At 39.8% G+C, this 18,606-nt stretch overlaps 1 protein-coding gene across 2 annotated transcripts in view; it reads left to right on the plus strand.

Annotated features, from left to right (window-relative positions):
- CAPN3 (calpain 3) overlaps positions 1-18,606 on the plus strand; it is a 92,449-nt gene that overhangs the window by 44,563 nt on the left and 29,280 nt on the right. Inside the window, exons 3-9 of one of the 2 annotated variants that reach the window (XM_072115559.1) lie at positions 2,912-3,030; positions 5,833-5,966; positions 8,544-8,712; positions 12,435-12,560; positions 14,857-14,940; positions 16,050-16,135; positions 16,247-16,324. In XM_072115559.1, coding sequence (XP_071971660.1) covers positions 2,912-3,030; positions 5,833-5,966; positions 8,544-8,712; positions 12,435-12,560; positions 14,857-14,940; positions 16,050-16,135; positions 16,247-16,324 — 796 coding nt within the window. The remainder of the gene's footprint in view (positions 1-2,911; positions 3,031-5,832; positions 5,967-8,543; positions 8,713-12,434; positions 12,561-14,856; positions 14,941-16,049; positions 16,136-16,246; positions 16,325-18,606) is intronic. The other variant, XM_072115560.1, reaches the window with a different exon arrangement.

An 18,606-nucleotide genomic window follows, 5' to 3' on the forward strand; every position in this document is an offset into this window, starting at 1 on the left:
AAACAAAGTAAAACAACAAACTCTGAGAAATATTATATTATAATTAAACATAATAATGCAATCCATGTAAGTTTTTTGATTTGACTCTATATCATTTACTGGCCAGTAATAATAACAACCTCTCATTTTACTAAAGTTTTATTATATTCATTTATTTTATATATTATATTAAGTAGATTGTGTAAGGTAGTTTATTGTCACTGGCTATGTCTTATTAATCTAACACTAGCACTATGGGCGTAGATCAGTAATATGCGAAGAAACACCTTCTGTTTGAATTACTTATAGACCAGTAATGGTCAAATTTTTTAGCTTGCTGTGTCAAAATCATAAAAATATCAAAATCATAAAAATAGTAGCATAACTACTGCGTCACTTCTAGAAAAAAACATAATTTTGATATCCCCATCCCCTGTAGTCCCTGCTATGGATCTTGGTCCAGCTGTCCACCGGTGAAAGAGAAATTGTGGGGCATAATTGTAGTCTTCCCAAGTACTCAAATACGTAATAAATTTAGTACTGGTGGGAGCTCTGGCTTCACTGCTTAAAGGGGTTGGCCACTTTACTTCATGTATTTTGTATCATAGTTTATACGGTTGAAAAGAGACACTTGTCCATCAAGTTCAACCGAGGAAGGGAAATGTGAGTGTAAGTGTAGGGGGCAGAATATTAGGTGATATTCATCTATTGCATGATCTGCTCTACTTTATTGATATGTAAAGTGAAGCCTCCTGTCTTTTACCTCATCAGCCGGACATTCCTGTCCAAAACATGGCCGCAGTTGGAGGTTCTCTATGGATCTCTATCTGACCATGAATAATTTCCCTGGTAGAACCTTGATCTTATATTCAGGAATACTATAATAAGGTCCTGGCAGGGCAATTGCTCATGGACAGAGAGAGATCACATGACCCTCCATCTGCGGCCATGTTATGGACAGGAAAGTCTGGCTGATGAGGTAAAAGGCACTTTACATATCAAGAAAGCAGAAGAAAACTATTAATATATGTAAATTACCTAATATCCAGCCCCCCACACTTACATACACATTACAAAATACATGAGGTAAAGTGGCCAACCCCTTTAACTAACTGCCTCCAGCAACGTAAGTAAGATGGTTTTCGTGCCTTGCTCTCAGCAGGAAAGTTGCCCCATCTGCGGATGCTGATGCTATCAGGTAGTGAAGCCAAAGCTGCGTGCAGAAAGCGGCAGCATCCGGAGGTGGGGTAACTCTCCTGATGAAAGCATGGTGTGAACAGCGGCCATCTTACCTCCAATAGAGTTGCCTGCCTCAGGCTGTCAGCTTGCTGCATGTCATAGGTTAGCCATCCCTGGCATAGGGACGTGATGCAGGACTACCTCATTAATGATTTGGTAAAGCAGTCTTGTATTGTGCAGTATATACAATACTAGTTGGAGGATCTAATACTCTGCCAGTACTTTTCTCCATCGCCCTTTGGTCTCTTTGCCCTTCGCATTCATGGGTTAATAAGTGAAATTTCCCAGCTGTGGCTTACAACTTTCTTTTTTTGTGAGGCCAATATAAACTTCTCCCTTTCACTGGGGCAACAAAAATAAGTTTCGCTTCTGCAGAAACCACAGACAAATGGCAGAGCGTGTCATCATGTTATCTAAGCTATTCTGAGAGTCAGGAGGTTTGACAGGCTGTAAGTCAGATCCCTCGGATGAACTTGGATATTTCGTAGTCATCCCATAGAGAATCCGAATAACATGAAGTGTCATAGCTAGAATACCCTGTAACTCTATATATGTAGTGACAGGACACCCGGAGTCCTAGAATCCTCACACTGTATCCCTAAAGTTTAACACCACGGAGGGGACATTTATCAGAAGTGTCTTAAGAGCAGAACTGTTCTAGTTGCCCATAGCAACCAATCAGAGCTCAGCATTCATTTCCCCACAGCTGTTTATAAAATGACAGCTGATCTCTGATGGGTTTCCATGGGCAACAAAAACAGTTTTACCTCAGTTTTTTTCATGATCAAAAAAGCATTTTAAAAACGACATCTTTAATGAAAAAAGTCAATAAAAGGTAAGGTGGGGGGATGGTGATGCATTTTGGATGTAACTAAATTACACTTTTCTTTTTTCCCCTCATTTTGTGTCCTGTATATTGTGTCTTTTTGTGTGCAAATGGTATGCTACCATGTTTTTCCAGGGTTACCTTTTTATTCACTTTTTTCATTAATGATTTATTTTTTAACATGCTTAAAATAGTACACACCTGGTACTAGACAGAGCCTATAAATACTGCTTTATTACTTAGTTAATTTGTATTAACAGTATGCAGAAAGCTCCACAACTCCCTCTATTGGTGGTTAAAGGCAAACACAATTTTTATCAGTTCTTTGTAGCCAGGAAAAAATGGGTTTGCTCTTAAAAAATAATTATGAAATTTATCAGCTCAGACTGTTTTTAGATTACACCAAAGCATAAAGGGAATTGTTTTAGGTCCAATTCACACCTCCGCTATTTTTATTGCTTTTGCATAATTTCTGGGTAGCCATAACTACGTGTGGTCAGACAAACAGGTGCAAAAATCCAATATTGCTTTTAGGGTCCAACAATCCTTGATGCAAAAAACTGATGAACTAACGGTATTGGCCTTTAGTAGGATGTATGGACTTTTCTTTGATTAAGCCTATTTATCCTTTGTCGTCAAGTTATCCTATCTGTTCCTACTTGTGTTGGACTTTCTTCTTCATTTGTGTCATTGGAAGGTATAGTAAGCTGCCCCATGGGTCAAATAACAAAAGTAACATTATCTATCACCACCAGAGGTGATCTACTCTATACAGATTATTGTGATATTGCCCCTATCACTATTTTAACCACAAAAAAACGCAAAAATTTCAGTTGATGAATAACTAAAAAATTTCTTGTTTATCAGGTGACTGCTGGTTTTTGGCTGCTATTGCATGTTTGACGCTTAATGAAAAATTACTATTTCGAGTAATACCTCCGGAACAGAATTTTACAGAGAATTATGCTGGGATCTTCCATTTTCAGGTGAAAAGATTCTAAATGTAAAGTTTTTAATGTAGATTATATGTGAAAATAAAAGTTAATTATCAAATATTTAATGTGGCACTATTATATGAAAGCTGTATTTGGTACACAAATGCACTAGAATAAAATGTGTTGTTAGTAGCCTTGAAAATCCATGTGCGCTTGTTTTGGGGAGAGTGACATAGAGGAGTGCTCAACTGGTTTAATTTGATGGCTATTTGGACAACTTTCTTTGTCATGGTCAGTTTAGGGCAGTGATGGCAAACCTTTCAGACGCCGAGTGCCCAAAGTACATCCAAAACCCACATATTTTTGCAAAGTGCCGATGGGACAATTTAAACAGTAACTTATTACTCCCTGCTCTGTCACATGTTTAAATTGTATAGGCACCTGAGGACACCAATACAGTAGAAATAAGGAGAAAAAGCTTTGGTTATCATTGTAGCTTCCTTCTAGAGTCCTGGGCTGCCTGGGACTGCAAGAGGCCTGGGTGGGGTGATGGCAAGGGTGCCCATATAGAGGGCTTTGAGTGCCACTTCTGGCACCCGTGCCATAGGTTCGCCACCACTGGTTTAGGGAAACATTATGGTATGCCATGGCCTCCCAGATCACTGGGACAGGTATTTGAAACCAATTCTTCCAGATGCATTTACACTTAGGGTTGGTCACTAATTGCCCTGTTCCTCTAGTTGTCACCATTCTCTCGTATCAATATGACTATGTATAAAATGAATATACTGGCTCAAGAAACCTACATATGAAATAAAGTAAAAAAAAAGAACACCAAATGCTTGGTCAAACAGTAACAATCAACAAGTTCATATAGCAAATTTATATTTTATTAGTAACAAAATTTAATGACAAAAATTAGATACATAAAATATCAGTAATAAGTGGACCAAAAATAAATAAATAAAAGTGGCTATGCAAAGTAAATAGCTATTTACTTTGGCTATTTACTTTGCATAGCCACTTTTATTTATTTATTTTTGGTCCACTCATTACTGATATTTTATGTATCTAATTTTTGTCATTAAATTTTGTTACTAATAAAATATAAATTTGCTATATGAACTTGTTGATTGTTACTGTTTGACCAAGCATTTGGTGTTCTATGTATTGTGCCCGTGGTGGATGGCCCCCACTGCTGGCCTTTTCCTTTTGTGTATACAAAGTTAAAAAAAAGTAAAATGGTGCTCAGTATAAGGGTATGTGGACTTAAATCATAAAGCCATGGTTGTAGGCAAACAATCACTAAGTTCTCTTGGGATATTAGTGCGTGTATGATTACTCATATCATTAGTGAGTTCTATTTTAAAGAGTAATTCTCATTTCAGATCATTTTAATATTGTGTGGGGGGAGCGTTGTGAACATTTTTCTAAATGAAAGAAATATGAAAGAAATTCTGCTTGGTTTGAAAGAAACAGGCTGCAAAGTGCCCCTTAGTAACAGTGTTACTTCTCTGTTGTCAAGGTAAATATGTCTACTAGGCTGAAGACAGGTCTCTCTCTCCTCTATGTTTGTGTTACCCAATTCTGAGCAGTTAACTCTGAGTGTTAACCCTATCTGCCCTCTCCATGGCTGTAGTTTGGTATAACCATTATTGTCAAACAACAAGTTGATAGTGAAGGGGTCAATGCTCACTGCTCAGAGTAGTGGAAACAAACACAGGGAGATTAGATGTAAGCTCATAGTCGGCTCCATAGACATACACACACACTATACACTATATGGATCTCTAAAAAGAGAGAGAATTCCAGCCTGTTTCTTTACAAACTAAGCTCACAAACGTTGGATATTCTGACAATTACCAATTAGCGCCACAATTAAAAGTGTATTGTGGCCCATGCGGTCGGATTTTGGAGCAAACGTGCCAGCTTTCATACGACACAAATCGGGGGGCGGGCAATCGGACGATCCCACGGATTCGTACTGAGCGCGGGATTTAACATTTAAATTTGTGTCACAAGCCATGCAATTACATGCATCGGGAAGAAGAAGGTGAACTCCGGCGGACCTGAGCGGGGAAGCGACACAAGCAGGAAATCGGACGCACGATCTTAGTGAATCTCGCCGGAGTCCATGATGGTCGGACAATGCACAGGATCGTGACGCTTGAGAATGCCTTTATAGATAAGGCGAAACGTCGCATTGATGGTGGAATAAATACTTCATTATCACTATTTCTGGAGTGCTGCTTCATCCTCTTTCAACGTTTGCATCTGGTGGGTTGTGTCGTACCCTGTGTGAAGACCTGCACCCGACTCTTACATAGTGCCGTTTCAATACTTCTTTCCTTGTCTCCTCACCTATACAGGCGGTCCCCTACTTAAGGACACCCGACTTACAGACAACCCATAGTTACAGACAGACCCCTCTGACCTTTGGTGAAGCTTTCTGAATGCTTTACTATAGTCCCAGACTGCAATAATCAGCTGTAAGGTGTCTGTAATGAAGATTTATTGATAATTCTTGTTCCATTACAACAAAAAATCATTAAACTCCAATTTTCACAAGGGCCAAATTTTTTTTTGTCTGGATCTACAATTATAAAGTATACAGTTTCGACTTACATACAAATTCAACTTAAGAACAAACCTCCGGACCCTATCTTGTACGTAACCCGGGGACTTCCTGTATGTATATATATATATATATGTGTATACTTGGTACGTGGTCATTGTACAGGGTCATTGTACGTTGTCCCAAGACAGGGAGAAGGTTACTGGGCTATGCAGTTTATGTTTTCTCCACACTTCTTGCTGATGAGGTGTTTGACATCTTGATGTTTTGCTTTCCAGTTTTGGCGTTATGGAGACTGGGTGGACGTGGTAATTGATGATTGCTTGCCGACATTTAACAATCAGTTAGTTTTCACCAAGTCTTCTCAGCGCAATGAATTCTGGAGCGCACTACTGGAGAAAGCCTATGCAAAGTAAGGTGGCACCTATGCTGAAATCACTATAATTAACCTTATATCACACCCCTTGGAGCAATATTTAATACACTATATTAACTTATCAGGATAATCCTATCTTCTTATAAATTCAGCCTTAGATTATTACTGATAATAAACTGTACATGGATGATATTATAGCATAAAGTTACGTCAAGGTTGCAAGAGAAATTACATCCAGTGGTGTATCTTGAAGCTGATGGGCCTCAGAGAAAAGTCTGTGCTAGGCCCCAACTACATACCTCCCAACATTTGTGAAAGGGAAAGAGGGACAAAATGGCGGCACGCGTAGCGGTGATCTCCCTAAGCCACACCCCCAATCACTCCCTGGCCACGCCCCAAATGTTAACCATATTATAATAATAAAAATATCTCAATAAAAAAAAAAATTATCCTGACTGGGACTTGAACCTAGAACCTACAGTGTCCATAAACAATAATGACACAGCGCCTTAACCAACTGAGCTATATTCTCAGTGACTATCTAGTTCCAGAATTTTGGTAGCTAAGCCCTGTGACTGCTACTGTTACACTGCGACACAGATTTAATGCCTTGGTATATAGGGAGGGATCTTCTCAGAGATTATTGTAATTATTGCGACTATTATTGTTATTATTATTGAGACTATTATTATTATGGAGATTATTATTATTATTATTATTATTATGGATTATTATTAATAATCGTCTCCATAATAATAAAAATAATCAAATTTATAATAATAATAATAGTCTCAACAATTACAATAATCTCTGAGAAGATCCCTCTCTATATATCAGTGCAGTAAGTCTGTGTCACAGTGTAACAGTGGCAGATAACACTTCTTAGTTACCAGAAATCCTCTGAGAAGTATTACTGGGCTGATAGCTCAGTTAGTTAAGCTCCTGTCTGCAGTGCAGAGGGTCCCAAGTTTGAATCTCAGCCTGGCCAAAACTTTATTTAATTTAATTAAATAAAGAGCTTGTGTCTGGGGAATCCCTGGAGACCATATATGGACAGATGGTGATCTGAAGCTGATGACATGGTCCCTGCTCTCCAGCTAACCCGACACTTCTCTGAAAAGGATTCCCTGCCCGATGTCTGCTCTGGGGAAGCCTAGGAGATGCAGTGACCATATATGGATAGAGATCTGTACCTGATGACATGGTCCCTGCTCTCCCTGCTAACCCGACACTTCTCTGAAAAGGATTCCCTGCCCGATGTCTGTAGCAGCCATTCTGTACTGTGAGTTCTGGCTTTCAAAGCATTTACTATGGGGACACAGCGGGACCTGGGGGGAAAATCCGTGACAATCTCATAGCTGCCTGTGACGCGGGGCAGAGTTAAGAAAAATGGGACTTTCCCGGCAAAATCGGGACAGTTGGGAGCTATGCAACTATAATATATGATTTATAGTACTAGTATTCTCATATGGGTGACATGTTATTGGCCCCCTAAGCCTCCTGGGCCTGGTTGCAACCACACATTCTGAACCCCTTTAAGTTACGCCCTTGTTCAGGTGTCACTTTTTATATAGAGAACTGTGTAAACTCCATTATCACCGTGATTTTACCCCTTTTCATGTTTAATATGTCTTAATAATCATGGATTACATAGAATCATACTAATGTAGCTTTAGTTTTAATAAGATCAAAATTAAGGTTACTTTGTCTGGTATCATATACTTTTATACTGGAGGGACATGGCAAATGATAAAAAGGGAATGCATAAATATAGTTCTCTGGTTTATGATACATCCTGTGTTTTTAAAAAAATAGCTGTTCATAATGCCAGGACTCCAAGAAAGAGGCAGGAGTCCTGCTATCTCTCTCTCTCTCTCTCTCTCTCTCTCTCTATATATATATATATATATATATATATATCAATCAGTTCAGCATTTCATGGGTAAAAACTCAATATGACCATGTGACGTTAAAGGGAACCTGTCACGAGGGACCTCATTTTCACTAAAGACATTACAGAAGCCCATTACAGCTGCTGTGCAAATATGTCTTTCTGCTTTCTCTAAGCATTTGCATTACAATATAAGTGTGTGTTATAAGTTATCTTCCACCCTTACAGAATCCTCTATGTAGTCCCAGGGGTTGGGCTTTGGCTTGGATGCATTTGCAATGCAGCTGTAATTGGCTTTTAAAACTTGTCTTTAGGTCCCTGGTGACAGGTTCCCTTTAAGGTAAACACAATGGCCCAGATTTCTCAAACTGGCTGAGCCAGTTTTCTGGGGCACTTTGACCATGAATACATGTGGAAACTGCTTGCACGATTTATGTAGTATTTGCGGCAGTTTTGTGTCGCACTGTGTCTGCCACTACACAAAACTCTGACCTAAAGGGGCTTCCAGTACAGATTTTCACCGGTTGCTACATTTTTGTCGGATTGTGGTGCTCGCCTATTAAACTGAGCGCACCAGTAAAAATCTGTGCTCAAGATATCTGAGTGCCCATCTTCTATAATCTGGCGCACTACACACATTAGGGAGGCACACTAATGATAAATCTGAGCCACTGTCTGTTCTCTGACAATATTATGATTTATGATTGTTTTGTTTCTTTGAGGTTGCATGGGTCCTATGAGGCTCTCAAGGGTGGAAACACTACGGAGGCTATGGAGGACTTTACCGGGGGAGTGACTGAATTTTATGAGATAAAAGATGCTCCAAAAGACTTATACAAGATTTTGAAAAAAGCCTTCGAGAGAGGATCACTCATCGGATGCTCCATTGATGTAAGTGATGTAAGGTGCTAAATATGTGATATATTGATTTCCACATAGAAAAATCAGGACCACTTTATGATTTTTCGGGAAAGGCGTAGACATCATTGGTTGAATTAAAACTATAGGAGAAGCAAAATAAACTATATACCAAACTACTATGCTACAAGTACAAACCATCTTCCTTAGGCACGCTATTACCAACATTACAATAAGTAACCTCCAAACAACCTCCAGACCACAGCTGATATTCATTGAGAAAATCTTCTGATGCATGGGTTCATTGGTGCATGGACTGCAGCCACAAAATCTTAATTGAAGTAACAAGGATCCCTGCACCACAGTTAAAGGTTTCTTGATTTATTTAATAAGTGTTAAAAAAAAAGTGTTAAAAAAGTTGGTATTGTGTGACTAAGGGCACACAATATGCTTAAGTTTCCTAAAATGCGTCAGCCAGTATGGATGGAAACTTGTCCGTTTTTTAACATGTATCACAGTAAATAAATCCCTGTGGTGCAGGGATCCTTCTCCGGTTTTTCAAGTAAGATTTTGTGGCACCAACGAACCCGCGCATCAGAAGATTTTCTCAATTAAAATAAGCTGTGGTCTGGAGGCTGTTTGGTGAGCTGAACAAGTCCATTTACTTCTATGGAATATCTACAATATATACACAGATACAGTATACAGTATGATGCCTGTCTACTCCCGGTACTACTGCAGATCCACCATGTACTTGGATTCATTCTTACGTATGTCTGCTATTAGAGTACTCTGTGTAATGAAGTGTATTTGCTTAGGCCATTTTTTAATTTAGTGTTACTATTACTATTTCCATGGAGCCCCCTCATTTCATATTGTCCTCCTAAACATGTTGGCCACGTGTTGCAAATTTTACTAATACTCCAAAACATTGATGTGCTATTAAAATGTACATTTCATCCTGCCTTGATCTTGACAGGTCTTCTGGTTTGTCACCTCTGCTCAATCTGTGACTTAAAGGGGTTGTCCGAGTTTTGAAAAAAAACTATATGTGGCCGGGAGCGGGCTGCCTAAAACAATAAAGATGTACTTACCTTCCGGTGCCCTCCGGTATCCAGCTCTGCTGTCGCTCCGGTCCGGGCGCCATGTAAACAAACATGGCCGCCGGAGCAGCGCTGGACTCGGCTTCCGGCCGGCTGTGGCCGGGTACGCCTATCCGTCCCTATACACAGCATTGTGTTTGGGGGCCGGAAGGTTGTCGGATCCGGCCGGAAGCTGAATGCAGCGCTGCTCCGGCGGCCATGTTTGTTTACATGCCGCCCGGCGCGGAGCGACAGCAGCGCTGGATACCGGAGGGCACCGGAAGGTAAGTACATCTTTATTGTTTTAGGCAGCCCGCTCCCGGCCACATATAGTTTTTTTTCAAAACTCGGACAACCCCTTTAACACCCATACATATAAAATTTAAATGGTTGGCCACATTACCCCATGTTTTTTGTCATTTGTGTGTAAGTGTGGGGGATAAGACATTACATAATTTACCAATATACTTCATGTATGTTGTAATGTGTATGTAAGTGTTGGGGGCAGAATATTAAGTAATTTACAAATATACATCTATTAAAAGTTCTGCTCTGCTTTCTTGATATGTAAAGTGAAGCCTCCTTTTAGCTCATCAGCCAGAGATTTCTGACCATAAAATGGCCAGAGATTGAGGGTCATGTCATCGCTAACTGTCCATGAGCTATCACCCTGCCAGGACCTTTTGCTTGTATTCAAGAGTACAAGATTAAAGGCCTGGCATTGTTCATGGACAGATCACATGCCCAAAGTCTACAAAACTCAGACACTTTTCCCCTTCTAGAAGACCCTAAAAAAAGGGCAATTGCAAATATACTGTATATTTTACTTGGAATATCTTAATTCATAATCAGACTTTTTGAATTTTTTTTTCTGGTAACTTTTAATAACCGTGTAACTTATTGCTAAATGCCAGATTAACTGTGGGGATAAGGCTAGAATGAGACTCCTACTCCACTTTAGCTGCAGTCCAAAAGAATGAGTTATGCTACAAAATGTCGGTTGATGGTTGAACAGCCATTGAAAGAATAATCTGGGGTGTAGGGCCACCTTACAGCAAGTATGAGTCCTTCTTCCCCTTCACACATAGACCATTTCTTGATGTTCCAAGCCACTTCTTACCATCTGCTGACCTTCAAAGATTTTAGTGGTCTTGCATTTTTCATGGAATCTAAATACTTTGGTGTTTTTGGCTAGTTTATTTATTGTACTATGGCTAGTGGGAGCTTCGTCTGGGATCCAGACTGTACTTTGTTCCCCTTTCATTATCACATACAAAAGAAATGCCCGTATGGGAGACAACTGAAAGCTGCTTAATGAGACTTCAATATAGAGTCACACACATGTATGGTCACCTCTCCATAACCACCAGGTCCCTAAATTTGTGATGGTTCCAAGCCATGTGTCCTCCTCCTAATCTAGTCCTGAAGACCGTGTTTAAAATAGCATTATGGTGATGAATTGTAGTGAATGTGGACGTATGTTACCCGTATGAAAATGGTACTGGTAGCACACGGTCATAAATATAGGATCTTGTGCATGCGGCCTAAAGGCTACAGTATCAATACAACCTGTGAATAGGTTTTACAATAAATATATAACTATGTATTTCTTAATTTCTAATACACATATATTCAGTGAAATGTGATGACTATACAAGATCTGATGCCCTACCCATATTATTTATGCCCCCCACTCCCATTACAGTTCATAGCGGGACGCTGCACTTAAAGACTCCAATTAAAGTGGTGTTAATAGTGGTGCAGCTGCCGCTAAAGTGGAGGATACTGGGAGTATTTTTGGTTCATTTATGGGAGGGCACCATGAGGTCTACAGTACAGCTGTTCCTTTCTGTCTACACGTTCAGTGCCGCATGTATGTTATAGCTGACATTACATTTCTGATTTGCAACATATTGATCATAAACCTGATAATACTTCATGTAAACCATGAAATAAATTACATTTCTCTCATGGCATTCTAATTTTCACTAGATTTTAGGATAGACTTTGACATATAGGCCCACATTTATTCAAGTGTTTGCACCAGTTTACTGTCTGACTTTGCACTGAAAATAATGTGTGCAAACTGTTTTCACGTGTATTTATGAAGTGTTTACTCCAGTATCATGTTCTGGCTGCACTGTGTCCGCCACGCCACAAAATGGCGCACAGGAGGGGGCGTTCCAGTGCCAATTCGGACCGTGCTCCACATTTATTACTGCAACTCGAAACGCTCTACGTTAAAGGTGCACCAAAAGAAAAAATGGCGCATACTCCAGAATTCCATCACTAAACAACACAATTTAGAGGCTGCTAGAGTATACTTCCTGGGGGATAATGAAATGGGCCCCCAAATTGATTTTCTCTACTGGGCCTAAGGAAATACAATCTCCTGCTGATATTTTCTACAGTATTCAATAATCTGCTGTACCCTGCACATTGAAAAGACAAATTGCACGTAGCGAAATTTGCACTACTTTTGATAAATGTGGGTGTTTCATTAAAAAACACAGTAAGCAAGCACTGGTTACAGAGCTGACATCAATAAGGACTATTGCACTGATCCTGCCAAAAACTTGTGAAAAGTGGGCGCAAAAAGACACAAAATGGTCAATTCTCCCACTCAGGTGTTCAGGATTATACTATCTCTTATGCATTTTTTGTTAATGCCAGGAGAAAGATTCCAATACTTCTGGGATGGTGCCACCCTCAGATATGGGGGATGCCCTGAAAAAAATGATTGATGGTGTAGGTGACACACATGCTGATGCGGATGGCTTGGGACCAAGGCCATCAGGGGTTTGTATACTCCGGGCATGGTGTGGTGGCTTTTGACAAATTATATAAATCTTTTTTTGCTATCATTGCATTTTATGATATATGTGAGTCAACTTCTCGCAAAATCCTATTGCCTATTTATCATTGAACATCTTGTGTTCCCCTAATACATGTATGTGTGTATGCCCATTAGCCATATAAATTGCATCTTTCCCTTTAATACGCTTCAGTTTATTGATTATTACGCTCACTTGTAATACTTACTCATATTGTCTTAATAGAAACTGGATGTGCATGTGCATGAGCAGCCACCTCTCCAACCAGAACATGGAATCAAGAATTACTTACCTCAAGGCCCTCATGCACATAAGTCAAGAGTCATTTAAAGCCAACAAATGTGTTGGGACTGGCCACCTGTCTCATGTGTATGGGGTCCACCAGACTCTTCTCTAACTGATTTAAAGGTAATCTACCACCAGAATCAAGGATTGTAAACCAAGAGCATTTACCTGCTGGTGTGTGCCCGCTCTGTCAGGATCTGCTCTTCTTTTAACTTTTAATTCCCTTTTAATTACATAAAAGGATTCAAAAGTTATGCCAAGGGGCTTCAGGCTCCATAGTTGTTACTTGGGCCTAGAGCCCTTAAGGGCTTGTATAATTTGTAAATCTTTTTTTTGTAAAAACAAGGGCATAAAGAGATAAAAGAAGAGCGGATCCTGCCAGAGGCGGCACACCAGCATGTAAGTGTGCTTGGTTTCTAATCCTTCATCCTGGTGGTAGATTTACTTTTACACTTACAAGGAATTTTTAGTCTCTAGTTTGACAGATTATTGAGAGTGTCAGCAGTTGGACTCCCAACGATACTTATGCCTATTGTTGGGGGTCTCAATGATCAGACCGCAGTTATCTGTAGCTTATGCCCTATTATGTGGTTAGGGAGACAACTTTAGGCTGACAATTATTCAGGGTTTAAAGACGTCTAAATGGTCCTCAATCCAGTACTGCAGACCAGATACAATGTAGTGGATGCTCTAGAAGCCATGGGCATACAAACAACTTGGACCCTGTTAGTGAAGGGTGTAAAGACATCTAAAGGGTCCTCAACCCATTATTGAAGACCAGATACATTTTAGTGGATGCTCTAGAAGCCATGGGCGTACATACCACATGGTCCCAGTTAGTGAAGTGTGTAAAGACATCTAAAGGGTCCTCAGTTCAGTACTGAAGACCAGATACAATGTAGTGGATGCTCTATAGGCCGTGGGCGGACATACCACTTTGGCCCAGTTAGTGAAGGTTGTAAAGGCATCTAAAGGGTCCTCAATCCAGTACTGAAGACCAGATGCAATGTAGTGGATGCTCTAGAAGCCATGGGCTTACAAACAACTTGGACCCTGTTAGTGAAGGGTGTAAAGACATCTAAAGGGTCCTAAACCCATTATTGAAGACCAGATACAATGTAGTGGATGCTGTAGGAGGCATGGGAGTACATACCACTTGGGCCCAGTTAGTGAAGGGTGTAAAGACATCTAAAGGGTCCTTAATCCAGTACTGAAGACCAGATACAATGTAGTGGATTCTCTAGAAGGCATGGGCTTACAAACAACTTGGACCCTGTTAGTGAAGGGTGTAAAGACATCTAAAGGGTCCTCAATCCAGTACTGAAGACCAGATACAATGTAGTGGATGCTATTGGCCATGGGTGGACATACCACTTGGGCCCAGTTAGTGAAGGGTTTCCTGATTCTCTGAATCAGTTTTCTACTGTCTATCAGATTGTATTTATTAATGAAGCTAATGAACTTCATGACTAACAAGAACTAAAAGATTGTTATAGAGACATTACCCTACAGATGTCACTTGTACTTTATGTAACCAGTCTTACATTTTTAGATGTACTGAAGTTTTCAGATCTTAACATTGTTAATGTTTCTGCATAATTGTTAGTCTCAATATCTGTCCCATGGTTCTTAAAACTTCTTGCAGAATATTTTCTTTTATACTGTGCTGGTATTCAATCTTGGTTTTGTTTAATGACAGATTCTAAAACAAACTGTCCACGAACCATCTGCATTGTGTTCCCTGCACCAGATGGATATTGCCCAGCATATGTTACTCAATGATGAGCGTGACTGTAATGTATGATGAATAAACTGCTGACTTGTTGTAATACTTTGCATGTATTGTGGGATCTGCTTCTACTTTTGATGTTGGCATATTTTTATTTGTTACGCTTTTGGCAATGCTGTCCATATTCAGACATGTTGCATAATATGTAAATATTCTCTGTCTAACCACAATTTTGTTAACATTTTAGGCAATTGTTCCTGCGCAGTTTGAGACCCGTATGGCCAGTGGACTAGTAAAGGGCCATGCCTATTCAGTCACAGGAGTGGAAGAGGTATGGAGCCAGAAATATTTGTGTCTCACTAGTACAAGCACGTCTATCTATCTATCTATCTATCTATCGAGATCAATAATTCTTATGTCATATAGGAACTTTCCATATATAAACTATATATAAACTATAAACTATATGTTATGAAAGCAAATACAGGCACTTCCCTACTTAAGAACAGCCGACTTACAGACAACCCCTAGTCACAAACTTTCCGAAGTCCGGCTCCGGCCTCTTAGTAGATGCAGAGCAGTCTCTGGCAGTTTGGACCTGCTTAGACCAGGTCAGACCATGACTAACTTTCTGAACACATGTCTATTTTTATACTAAAGATTTATTACATTTGAAACCAAAAATCGGATTATATTTCATAACAAAACCCAGCACTTTTATTTACTTTTTTCTCTGTTTGCTGTGTTGCTCCTCTATCTTATTCCTATGTCTGGGTGTAACATAAATGAGCGAATGCCCCCTGTGTACAGTAGGACCAAAATATTGTTATGCCCCCCCCCCCCCTATTTACGGTAATCTGAAGTAGATAAACCCATGTGTTCTCACCTGGAATTTTTGAGAAAAATGTTATCTCTGATAACTATAATAATTTCTATATTATTTTATTGTACCTCAGAAAATATCTTTTTTTGCCTCCAGAAATGTAGAAGTAAAGGCAGAATAAGCCTTTTAACATACTATAGGATTACTCCCCTTTCCATAATCCATGATGTCGGGGTGCACTGCCTATCCAGTTCGCTGTTGTCATCCCAATACACAGGAAATGCCCCATCAGCCAATAATTGACCAAGGTGGATCTCCACTCCAGTCAGCTGATTGGCTAGTCGGGCATCTCAAAACCTTTCCTGGGTATAAGGAAGACAACAGGAGAAGGAAGCTCTGTGAACTGGGCAACATGTGGACCACAGAATTAGGGGATTGTGGAGAGCTGAGTAATCTTCTATTATCTTATGAAGCCCACACATGACCACATGTAGCATTTAATTTCTAGGACTTGAAAACACCGTTTATATGCCACCAGGGCAATGAAAAAAAATTACACCAAGCCAAACTCATAGAATGATATAATGACTCCAACATGTGTTGTATTTACTATATAGACAACCTTCAAGGGAGACAAGGTGAAGCTGGTGCGTCTTAGAAATCCCTGGGGACAGGTCGAATGGAATGGATCCTGGAGTGACAAGTAAGACCCTTACTAATATTTAGTCATATTCATTTATTTATTCAATGCTATTACATTTTCCATAATCTTTTAGAATGTTTGTTACATGAATGCTTTAACTCTTTCCTGCAGTTCTAAGGAGTGGACAATAATTGACAAATCTGAAAAGTCTCGTCTACAACACCAGATTAACGAAGATGGTGAATTTTGGTAAGCTCAACAAATTTAGTTTTCTCTTTTTTTAATCAAGCCCTACATTTTATTTAGATGGGAAATGGTGATATATAAATGGATTCTAATGGGATTTATTCCAATATTAACCAAAGTGAGAGACCTGGCTGCTAACAGAATCAAAACTGAATATCTGCAGCTAAAGGAGAATTTAGACATCCTTTGAGGATTAGTCATTTCTGGTAACTCAGTGAGGCACATTTACTAAGGGGTGAGGCCATCGGACAACCCGACTGATTCGGACAAACCGCAACCAATTTGTGTTGCAAGATCAGCACTCACATGCACCAGGAAGAAGAAGGGTAGCGACACATGCAGGAAATTGGAAGCACGAACCCTTGTTGGACATTCCGGATCGGCGGCGTCAACGGGACGGGTAAGTAAATGGGCCTCAGTATCTTATCCATATGACCGGAAACACGTTCCATGTGCCATCTGTTTTTGTGGTTCTGCAAAAATTTAAAAAAAGACTGGTCTCTGATGTAATTGCCAAAAATGTAGGCCTCAGGTCACATGATGTTCCTTAGCAACAGAATGGGAAAAAAAAGACTGCAAACAGATTAAACATGCTTCACAACTGAGTGCAGTCCATTTCTATGGATCTCAATTCATTTCAATAGGACTGGACCTGACGACAACACAAGTCCAGGAATGGAACACGTCTCATATCTTATGTTGTATCTAAACGCAAAATATACAGGGAGTACAAAAACACACAGTGGGTACAAGTTCACTAACAACCATGAGGCTGTATGTCAAACGTCAAAAAAAACCTTTGACATACGTCCTCAAAAATTCACTGTGTGCAGGTAGCCTAAGGGACACATTAGTAATATGCTACTGGACAACCTGTCACCACTTGTGATTTTTCTGCCAAATTTCCAAGAATGGGGTAGAAGTTATTAAACAAAAATCTGCCATTTTGATGCTTACTCTGTCCCTACTGGTCTCTACTTCCTGATCTCCTCTTAACAGGAAATGACCTCCCAGCCAATGGTTGAGGTGGGCCATAGATGTGGCCAGTGATTGGAGATTTGAAATACAAATATAAAAGAATTTGTCCAATTAAATACACATATTACACCAGTATTATACAATGGGCATAGTAGATGGTGGTCCTAGAGACGTTTCACCTCTGGTTGTATTTATACTCAATCACATCAACCAACCCTATTTCCTCTTGTTTCCTATTTCCAGTCTGGTACTAGTGGTATCAGGAAACATTCTAACCCATAACCAAGAACATTGTTAAAGTCAAACCCACCAGTCCTTTTGAATGATGACAAATCTGCTATAAAACTTTAGCAAATTGGTCGAAAACTGCAAAGACAATTCTGTATGGACTTGTCTACAGCTTCATGGAGATGGATTTTTCTGTTTGAGTTGTTAGAGGTTATTTCTGTCCCTTCTAAAGGTCGCAGCAACCACAAGATTTTAAGTGTCTTTTCTCAGAAATGATCCTTGGTTATAAATGGTAACGAAGAAGCAGCACAAAACCATATTTAATACCTTGTTTATATATAGAAAGACGCCAAATAGGGCTTTATAGTGTGCCACCACCTCTGGTTAAGGAAGAAGGCACAGTAACCAATGGGCTTATGTAGATTTAGAAGCTCAAGCTCTTTCCTTGTAGCAGTTGTTGGGTATGAATGTGTTGGGTATTAGTGTGCATAGCCATAACCTCTATATAAAAGTACAATTGTAAAGAAGTAATTTGTCATTAAATCTGTCCTGTACAATGGATTTAAATTAAATATTACCCGTGATAAGACTCTATTGAGTCCCTGATGGCCCCTTATTGGGTATTTCCAGTGCCCTAAAAAATTTGGCATAGGTACATAGGGTCTGTTAGGTGCATTTCCCACTGTGAGAACAGTTACCCAGCAGTAGAGAAATCTAGGAACTTTGGAGAAATTCTTTAACGTGAACCTGTCACCAGGAATGTAATTTTTAGCTGCTTACAGGTTCTAATAGTCTATGCTATGCTGATTTAAAAAAAGCCTTTGTCAGCATTCTGAAACATTTCAGTACTTTATAAAACGTTACTTCCCATTACCTGGCTCCCTGCCAACAGCGAGTGGTAAGTCTTGAGCGGGCAGCTTCCTGTGTACCTGTGTCTCAGTCTCCTCTCCTCCACATTCATCCAGCTCCCATCCACCCCTCTCTTATTCCTATCATGTGCATTGAGCAGGCAGGGGAGGCAAGGGGGTGGTGTGAAGTAGAGGAAGAATGCGTGAGGAGACCGAGACACGGGCACAAAG

Source organism: Engystomops pustulosus, chromosome 7 (assembly GCF_040894005.1).
Source record: "Engystomops pustulosus chromosome 7, aEngPut4.maternal, whole genome shotgun sequence".
Classification (NCBI taxonomy): Eukaryota; Metazoa; Chordata; class Amphibia; order Anura; family Leptodactylidae; genus Engystomops; species Engystomops pustulosus.